The 9,307-nt window shown below is 59.0% G+C and overlaps 2 protein-coding genes across 2 annotated transcripts; one reads left to right on the top strand and one right to left on the bottom strand.

The window, feature by feature from the left end:
- Nucleotides 1-1,118: 1,118 nt before the first annotated feature.
- Nucleotides 1,119-2,065, top strand: LRRC61 (leucine rich repeat containing 61). The gene has a single exon (XM_063303249.1). It carries the CDS (start codon nt 1,119-1,121, stop codon nt 1,914-1,916), a length of 798 nt encoding a protein of 265 aa, XP_063159319.1. The 3' UTR covers nt 1,917-2,065.
- A 998-nt stretch (nt 2,066-3,063) lies between these two features.
- Nucleotides 3,064-9,199, bottom strand: RARRES2 (retinoic acid receptor responder 2). The gene is made up of 5 exons (XM_063303247.1): nt 8,236-9,199; nt 5,768-5,872; nt 5,292-5,396; nt 3,793-3,920; nt 3,064-3,204 (listed from the first exon to the last, which is right to left on the bottom strand). Exons 1-4 carry the CDS (start codon nt 8,746-8,748, stop codon nt 3,816-3,818), a joined length of 828 nt encoding a protein of 275 aa, XP_063159317.1. The 5' UTR covers nt 8,749-9,199; the 3' UTR covers nt 3,064-3,204; nt 3,793-3,815.
- Between the last annotated feature and the right edge of the window lie 108 nt (nt 9,200-9,307).

Here is a 9,307-nt window from a genome sequence, read left to right as displayed (position 1 = left end):
TCCAGCGACAGCGGGGCGTTCCCATGGCGATGCGGCCGGTTTATGGACAGGGAGGGGCCCGGAACAGCGGAAGGCGAGGAGGAGGAGGAGGAGGAGGAGGAAGAGGAAGAGGCGGCCGCCTTGGCACCACAATGGTGAGGGGAAAAGGCTGGAGAGAGGGCACCAGGAACGGGGGGGGGGGCGCTCTCCCCAGGACGAAAGCCGGATTCCGTGGGTGGGTGGCAAGATGCTCAGGATGCAGCAGCGTTGCCATGGAGACGGGAGGGCACACGCCGAAGAAAATGGGGATGCTTGTCCCCCTCTTCCCCCCGGGCTGGGAAAAAGCGTCCGACGAACAGCATCTTAATGCGGGAGTGCTGCAAGCGTAAAGTTGGCGTGGCCTGTCTGCACCTGAAGCCGTCCCAGGGGCGGGGCGGGGGACAGCAGGCAGGAACCTCAAGGCCAAAATGGCAGCAGGGCAGGCTCCCTGCAAGAGCACCCGGGTGCGTCCTTGGGCCACCCTTCCCGGCAACTTTGTTTGTTTTTCTCCTTGCTGCGGCAGCGCTTGGCATCGGCATCCGCTGGGGGTGGGGGGGAGGCGTTCCTGCTGTTATGAGATTGGGATCCTGCCTTTCTTCCCCTAGCAAAAGGCAGAGCCCTCCCTCTATTTTCTCCCCACAAGAGGCCTGTGAGGTGGGGAGGGCTGAAAGAAAGTGACTGGCCCCAAGCCCCCCTCCCCATGAGCTCCTGGGATCAAGGCGCTCCCCCCAGTTGGGGTCTCCCTGGTTCTATCCCAGCAGCAACAGCTCAGGGGGCCAAAGAAAAGCTTCCAGTGATGCCCCTTTGCAAAGCCGTATCAGCTGCGTAGTACCACCAATGGGGCTCAAGGGCTGGTCTGGCATCCCTGGCACAGACTCTGGTGGCTTCTTACCTTGCCCCTTTCCTGCCCCACAGGAGGCCTAAAGGCGACCCTCCCCCGAGTGATGGCATAGACTGCCCGCCCCCGGCCAAGGATTGGCCCATCCGCTCCAGGCAGCCAGGCATCTCCAGTGGCCGGACGAGGAGGTGGCCAGGCTAAGCCGGGCCCAGCCCCTTGGGAGAGCAGCTGGCCTCCTGCCCCACTGGCCACCTGGGCCGCGATGGAGACCCGGAGCGAGAGAGGCGACCAGGTGGAGGACGGGAAGGTCACTGCCCAGCTGCTGAAGAGCAGGACAGGCGAGTTCGACCTGGAGTCCATCCTGCTGCTCAAGCTGAGGGGCCTGGGCCTCCTAGAGCTCGGCTGCCTTGGGGAGTGTGCCAGCCTGGAGTGGCTGGACCTGTCCGGCAACGCCCTCACCCACCTGGGCCCCCTGGCCGCGCTCAAAGCCCTGGCCGTCCTCAACATCTCCTCCAACCGCATCTCCAGCCTGGAGCCCCTCGGGGGCTGCGCGAGCCTGCAGAGCCTCAATGCAGCCGGCAACTCCCTGTGCAGCCTGCAGCAGCTGCAGTGCTTGGTGGGGCTGCGGCACCTGGAAAACCTGCGCTTCCGCAATGCTGTGGGCTGCCTCAGCAACCCCTTCTGCACCTCAGTGGGCTACCCGGCAGCTGTGGCCGAGATGTTCCCCTGGGTCAAGGTGATCGACGGCAACCGGGTCTCCGGGCATGGCAGCGAGCTGTACCAGCTCTGCAAGGACCTCGACTGCTCCCTGCTGCAGCGCTTCCATGGTGCCAATGGCGCCGGTTCTTACGAGCCAGCCGGCCAGGCCCAGCCGTGGGTAGAGGAAGGCTACTGGGCTGCCCAGCCGGCCAGGAGAAGCTCCATCGTGGAAGAGGCTTACAAGCAGTTCAACGAGGCCCTCCTGGAATGCCGGGAGCTGAACAAGCGGGCCGACCACACCATCTGCCAGGCTGAGCGGGCGCTTGGTGGGCGTCCCAATGCCAACTCCTACCTCTTTTGAACCCTGGCAAGAGGACGGCCCCCACTGCTGACCTCCAGAGGTGTTGCGACTGCAGCTGGGGAGGGGACGCTGGGAACTGTTCTCCCAACACATTTCGCCTAACCCTCACCCCTCTGCCCTGCAGCTCATTTTTTCTGACCCCTCAGGAAGGGGGGGTGGCACTTTACGCAACTGACGCTTGGTCTGTGGCTCCCATGTTCCCTTCCGCCAAGGCTGTGTCTCTGCTCTGCCCCTTGGCTCCCTGCCCGCTAGAGGGCGCAGAGCTGCTTTGTCACACGGCACCTGCAAGGGGGCTTGTGTCAGCCCCACAGTGCGCACTCTCAAGCCCGAAGAGGTCACTTCCCAGGTGGCTGGGGGGTGTGGTTCTCTCCTTTGATCTCGAGCATAGTGTGTGTGTGGGGGGGTGCCCGGGCAGGCATGCTCTGCAAAGCTTCCCTGACGCTCCTGAGCAAGGGAACCACAGTTCTGTCCCAGCCTAATAACAGCACTCCCCATTGAGCAAGCACCTTTATGGACCTCTGTCCAGCCGGCCCAGCTGCTTCTGCTGCTCACGGGGGTGAGGTGGCGGGGTGTCAAGCCATGATGGTTCATGCAGGTCCCTTGTCCCCAGCCCTGAAGATATGTTTCTCTGGGGCTCCCCAGGCTAGACATTTTACAATGTGAAGAAATTATAATATTCAATACCTTGGCACGTCTTTGCTTAATTTTGCAACAATCTTTTGGTGTATATAAAATAAAAAGCCTACGCGTAAATCTGCAAGCTGAAATCTTTGGAATGCTGAACCAACGTTGGCACAGTCCACCCCAGCATTTGCTGTCCTAGGCGAATTCGCACAGCCCCACCTTCCCCTGTGATGTTCCCACAGCCTCCACATTTCTCCACTGTTCAACTGTGTGCAGTGGGCACCATGTCCCCCAGTGTTCCACCTGGTCCCAGAGCTGCCCAGCCCCTTCTCCAAAACAACCGGCAGAGGGGCCTTCTCAAGCCACCTGCAGAGGACTCGGCCTTGTTTGAGTCTTGGTCTGGGCTGGTTGGGAAGAGAGTGCAGCAGAGTTGCCCACAATGGACACCTGAGGACACCCATGGAGAAATCGGGGTGGGCCCGCTCTGCCAGCTATTTCAGCTAGAAATTACAGGCATTGCAAAGACTCTGCTTGCCATTTTATTGTGGGAATTAAGAGAGACAGAAGAGGCACTGAGCTGATTCCTCTGGAAGCTGGCCTTCCATCCCAGGGTGCGGAGGCCCAATTCCCCAGCATTCTGCCAGTCAGCCGAGTCTGTGCAGCTCTGTACGATGAGGAGAAAGAGAGGAAAGGGGAGACTGAGGAGAGCCTTCAACTTCCCGTCTAGACCACAAACGCCCAGGTGTCATGGGAGGGAAACAGAGTGGCTGGACCCCAGAGATACTTTATTTCTTTCCAGATGCAATTCCTTCCTTTGGCACCTGCCCTCAGTTGGGCAGTTTTCTGCTGAGTTCTTCTGGGTGGCCATCTTGAACAGGAAATGCCCAGAAACAACAACTGTGCCAGCAGTTTAGTGCAAAGATTCCCAGGGTCCTGCCTGGAATGCCTGACCAGTGCCAAACTTGGCTTGAATATGTCATCCAAGAGGGAATGGGGGAGCTGCTGCTGCCATCTCCCTCTGCCCTTCCAGTCCATATCTGGCACCCAGCTAAGAAAGCCCCCCCCCCCAGTTCTGTCAGGAGCTCAGCTTGGGGATAAAGCACCTTTACTGCAGATTCTGCCTATGCCTGGCTTTGAGGATCATCTGAAACACCCAATGTCCCAGTACTCAGGGCAGGGCTTCAGCCACATCCCTGCACTGCAAAACTCCCGCCATCCTCTGGCTGCCCACATGTGAAGGCAGGGCACCTACCTTGCCAGCTCTGCCAGGAAGGGTCAGGAGGGAAGCCCAACAGAAAAGGCAAACTTCCCAGGCAGATACTGGTCCTCGTTGGCTGCCTTGACGGCCTCGCACTCCTGTTCTTGCCGCCTCTTCACCTCCTGTGGGCAGAGAGGAAGACCGCGGGTGCTGGCAGATCCAGAGGCCTACCAGCACTGGGAGAGCACCCCACTTTTGCCACCGAGTCCTAGGGGACTGCTCAGGGAATGCCCCCCCCCCAAATGTAGAGCCTCCCCAGCGTTCAGGCTTGCCATCACACTGGGTGAGCAGAAACCCTCACAAAGGACTTGGTCAAGTCATGATTTTATCACCCTTTATCATGCCACAAAAATGATTGTGTGGCAGCCAAAGGGCACCCGGCTTCTGTGGGTGGTCTGAGGCATCCCCTCAGGAAAGACCTCCGTCTTTAGTGCACGTGGAATGAGCAAACCAGGCTTGGTCAGTGCTTTGCATATCAATGAATTGATTCTTTCTCCCTGGTTAACCAGAGCAGAGTTCAGTCAATCAAAAGTCTTAAGAAGCAGCAGAGTAGCCAATGGATTAACTGGAGGCCTGCTTAGCCCTCCCACCTCGTCCTCCAGCCAACCTGGGGCAGCTCTGGGGACAGCCAGGAGACAGGGCTCTGCAGCTGAAGGAAGAGATGCTGAGTGCCCTAGAAGCTGGTCTCTGGAGCCCACTCGGCACGTGTCAAGTTGTCTTGAAGAACTGTTAGCAGAGAACGGTTGTGCTATCCCAAAGATGCCAGCTGGCCTAAAACATTAAGCTGAGAGGGAGGGATCTGGAGGCTGCTCAGCTGACGGCCAGTGGAACCCCACCACTGACTTTATCTTTTAGTGCAGCCTTGCTGTGTGTGCATCTGGACTCTTTTATGCTTTTATTGTTATTGCAAACCACCAGGAACCTCTGGATTCTGGCAGTATATACTGTAAATGGAAGAAACAAAGGGATAAATGAAATCTCTTCCCGTTAGAAGTACATGGCTCTCCCTAGCCGGTTTCAGTCACCGAGCAGAATTGGTGCGGTCCATCCGCCTGCAAGAAAGCTACCTTGCCCTCCGCGGATGGGAGAGGAGGCAGGCCCATAGGGCAAGGGCTGTGTGGAAGAACATCTACATGAGGGCTGTGTTTCTCTTAGGCGGTGTGCTTGAGGGTGCAACTCACAACTACCCTCTTGCAAGGGTAGAGGCAGCTCCTCTCTGGAGAAGCTGAACAGATCAGGATGCTGCGAGCTTGGGGTATGTAGCATCCCAGCCAAGGTGGCCTTGAGAGCCCCCCGGATTCCAGTCGGACTTCAGTTCCCATCACGACACTGGGTGCCTTGGCTAGGACTCATCGGACTAAAGGCTAAAGCGACCCCTAGCCGGCACAGCCAGTGGCATGACGGGGGCCACGGTGCCATCACATCTTCTCTCACCAGTGAGTAGAACAGATAATGGCATTTGTCAGCGGAGGAGTAAGAGGCTGCCAGCTCACCTGGAAAACGGGACTCTGCTCAGACAGGCATCGCAGCGATTTGTCCAAAAGGCTTCCAGGATTGCTGGCATCAAACTTGAAGCACGCAAGGCATTTCTGCCTCCTCTGGGGAGGGAGAGAGAGGGAGACCCCTGGCTAAGTTCACAAGACACAGCTAGAGCATAGAGTCAGTCTCAATATGGTTCTCCATGCCTAAAAGCATGCCCCGCATACCTCAAAGGCTGTAGCCAGGATAATGACCCCAAGAAATTCAGCCCAGAGGGACCCCCCGGAAAATGATGGGGCTGGGCAGTGGGACTGCCTGCCACACCCCACTGTGACCTCTGCAACTAGGGGGGATGCGGAATCCTCTTTGCATGTTAATTTATGCAGCCTTTTATGAGTTTGGCTTCCAAAATGGATGCTTGTCGCATGTTTTGTTTTGCAAGACTTGGCTTGGGGGATGCAGTCAGCAGCGGGGGGGGGGTTGCACTCACACCACCCGCTTTGATCTGACAGCTTTGGGTCCTCCACTGCTGCTTCTTGCAGACGGTCTGCGTGAGGTCCACTTCCAGCCGGACAAAAGTCCCCATCGGTAAGTCCTGCAAGGGAAGAAAGTTGGATCGGAGCAGAACGGGAGGCCCAGCCAGCTGATCTCATGTACGAAATGGCAGGAGATGATCGCCACAGAGCCCCCCTGCCATTATCACGGGACTGAGAAGGGTGGGGTTGGAGGGATGCCTCAGTGCCTGCTCGGGTGCCAGTTGGCATCCCTGGTCCAGCTGGAAGTAATTCCATGAGAGGGCAAAGCAGGGCATCTCTCAGCCACCTCCTGTTCATTCAGGTGCCCAAACCTCCGGAGGCATGTCCTGGGTCTGGTCAAAAAGTCAGAGGGTAGTTGTGATGGTGCAATCCAAGCTCCACCTGTTTTTTATGTTGTCAAGACCACTGCATCTTTCCATGCTCGGCTGGACGGCTGACACATTCTGCTTGGCAGGAAGCAGCATCCAACAGTCCTCTGTCCATGAAAGCTTTTGCTACAAGAAATCTTTAGGACACAGTTTCTTAACTCTGGCCACTTTAAGATGTGTGGACTTCAACTCCTAGAATTCCCCAGCCAGCCAGAAGCACTGCTTTAGGACAATCTTCCCTGCTCTGGTTCCTTCCAGACGACTCTGATTACAACATGGCCACGTTGGGGGTTTAATGGGAGTTGTAATACAAACATCTGGAGGGCCCCATGTTGGGGTTGCTGCTTCAGAGGGCACAAGGCTCCCTGTTGGGTTTATTCTCTCTTTCTCTTTGGCACACTGGAGCTGGAAAAGCATGAGCCCAAATGCCTGGCAGGGCTTATTTGTGCAGACCCTTTCCATTCCTGCCCAAAGCTTGCCAAGCTTCCTTCCAAAATTTATTCCTGACAGCCAGGAAGGAGGGAGCTTCAAATTAGTAATAGAAATACTTTAATTACAGCATCTGAGCTCCATCAACAAAAACCAGCAATGAGATTGAGGGAACCCTGTTACAAAAGCAGAACACCATCTGTTAAAAAGCAAAGGATGCTGTATATTAGGTGGAAGAGGGCCAATCCCTTCAGAATGTGCCTGAAGGGAAGGAAAGAAACAGCGTACCATCAGCCCACAGAAAAAAAATAACTCAATGAAGCTGTCCTTGGCCATTGAAGCTCCCTGGTGATTTTGGTCAGGAGTTGTCTCTCTCAGACTGGCCTACCTCACAGGGTTGTTGTTGTGCAGAGAAAACAGGAGGAAGAAGCATTAGGAATGCATGGCAGAGGTAAATAGCACAAATTGATCACTCAGATAAATAAATCTTCCTTTCTCCTAAGGGATATCATAGCACCCTGGGAGAAATGTATTTTTAATCAATTTATTTAAGATATATATATATTACACCCACATGGATTGCTGAGGGTGAAAGGCAGCAATGAAAGCAATACAGGAATTCTTGCAAGAAAGGAGATTCCTGCTGAAAGTCAGGAAAAACTTCCTCACAGGAAGTTTCACTGTGAAGCCCGAGACTCCGGGTGTTCTGGGCTGTCCTTCCCTGGGTGCGCTGAAGCAAAGGCCGGACAGTCATCTGAGCGGATGCTGGGACTTGGGTTCCTGCCCTGAGCTGTGGGTTGGACTAGATGGCCTCAAGAATCCCTTCCAGCTCTAGGAGTCTAAGAAGATTTTAAAAACTCCAACAAGAAAAACAGAGATCACCTTCCTGCCCCCCCCCCGCAAGTTATCTAATAAAAATTGCACAGCAAGCAGAGGCCAGAGGCCTTACCACTGTGAAATGGGGCTGCTAGTGCCAGTGGGGGGAGTGCCCACCGAAAGGCGCCAATCCGCTGAGCCACGGCAGAAGGGGTCAGGCCACCTGGCTTCTTGAGTGAGAGTCCCGCAGTGGGGACAGCCTCGTCCCAGCCGGCGGTGCCTCCGCGCTCTCGGCGCACCGAGGCTGGGAGGGCGGAAGGGGCACTTCCGAAGAGCGTGGCCGCTCCCCTCCCCGCGCCGACCCCGCTCCTCGAGCGGCACAAGAAACGTCAGCAAGCGGGACCTTCCGGGGAGGGGGAGACCCTGAGGAACGGCTCCAGGCGCATCCCTCTAAGCGCAAAAGAAACGAGCCCCGAATCAGCGCGGGCGAAACGCCGCCGGCCCCCGGGAACGGAGCCGGGTGCCCAGGTGCCTCCGCCGGTCTGGTTGGGGAGCTCGGCTGGGGCCGAGGCGGCGGCGGCGGCGCCCGAAAGCAGGACCCGCCGCGCGACCCAGAGCGGCCTCCTAGCTAGGGGGAAAGCCCGCCTTCCGCGGGTCCGGACCAAACGGCGCGCTCTTCGTCCCCCGGTAGCGCCGAGCGCCTCTGAGCGCCAGGTGCGGCCCCGCCAATCCCTCGCCCTCCCCGGGGGAAGGGGGGCTTGGGGGTATGGCAGAATGAAGCACCAGGGGGTCCCCCCCGGCGTGCTGACCTCCATGACCTCCCTCGCGGCTTCTCCCCTGAACGCCGACTGGACCAGGCTCCTGCCGTGGAAATCCTCCAGCACCTTCTCCAGTGCGTTCTGCAGCAGCGGCGGCCGGCTGGCCCCCGCCAGGACCAGCAGCCCAGCGCACAGCGCCAGCCAGCGGGTCATCCTCGCCTCTCCGCCGCAGCGCATCTGCCGCTGCCCGCCCTCCGCCCCTGTTGATCTTGGTGGGTCATTAACCGGCTCCCCCAGCGACGCCTCGGGCGCAGGCTGCCCTCTGCCCTCCGAGCGCTTGTTTACCGCTGGGTGCCCGCCGGACGGCGACGCGAGGGCTGGGCAAAGGGCGCCCTGCCCCCGCCGCCCTCTTGCTGGGCTGTTGCAAGGCGCTGTCGCCCGGCGGGGGAGGAGGACCCCTCGCCTCGCCTGGACGGAACCTCGGCTTGAGTCCACGGCTGGGCTGCGGACGCCGGAACAGCGAAGGGCTACGTCGTGCCCGGCTAAAGCTTCGGGGTGGCTCATCAGCCCGTCCCGGGAAAAGAGCTCCCTGCACGACCGCCGAAGAGCGCCCTCCCTGGGGTCGCTCGGCCCCAGCCCGCTTGCTAAACGCCCCTGCGGGTCCAGGGTAGGCAGCGCGCGGCCCCTCGCCAAGCGTGCCGGGCTGTGCAGCGAGACTCCGCTCGACCCCCAAGCTACCCTTCTCGGTGGCCAGAAGCGCCGGGAGGAGCCCCGTTCCCCCAGCCGAAGCTGAACTGCAGGCGGCTCTTCGCGCGTCCCCGTCCTCCCTCCCCGCAGGCCCCACCGAAGCCCCGCTGGCACGGGGCGCGGGGACAAAGCCGAGGCCGACGCGTCGGCCGCCTTCCTTTCCCGAGGGGGCTCCTGGCAAGGGGCCACGCTTTCTGCCAGGCTCCTGCTGGAGGCTGCTGGCCGGTCGCGGCCCCCCGGCAGGCGGCCGAGCTGTGGAGGCGACGCCTGCGAGCCACGGGAAGGGAAGCCGCGAGAGGGGGCGCCGCGCATCCGGGTTGGCCCTCCGAGCGCTCTGCTGGTCAAGGGTGCTTCGTTAGCGCTCCAGGCTCCATTC

Source organism: Candoia aspera, chromosome 4 (assembly GCF_035149785.1).
Source record: "Candoia aspera isolate rCanAsp1 chromosome 4, rCanAsp1.hap2, whole genome shotgun sequence".
In the NCBI taxonomy this organism is placed as follows: domain Eukaryota; kingdom Metazoa; phylum Chordata; class Lepidosauria; order Squamata; family Boidae; genus Candoia; species Candoia aspera.
This window is presented reverse-complemented; position numbering and strand designations above follow the sequence as displayed.

What these genes read in the sequence shown, in the direction of transcription:
- RARRES2 (XM_063303247.1), bottom strand. Translation starts at nt 8,748, where the DNA reads ATGAGCCACCCCGAAGCTTTAGCCGGGCACGACGTAGCCCTTCGCTGT. An exon ending in CCGCGAGGGAGGTCATGGAG is followed by an intron (nt 5,873 to 8,235) that starts GTCAGCACGCCG and finishes CTTCCCTTGCAG; the next exon opens with GACTTACCGATGGGGACTTT. An exon ending in AGCAGAGTCCCGTTTTCCAG is followed by an intron (nt 3,921 to 5,291) that starts GTGAGCTGGCAG and finishes CTCTGCCCACAG; the next exon opens with GAGGTGAAGAGGCGGCAAGA.
- LRRC61 (XM_063303249.1), top strand. Translation starts at nt 1,119, where the DNA reads ATGGAGACCCGGAGCGAGAGAGGCGACCAGGTGGAGGACGGGAAGGTC.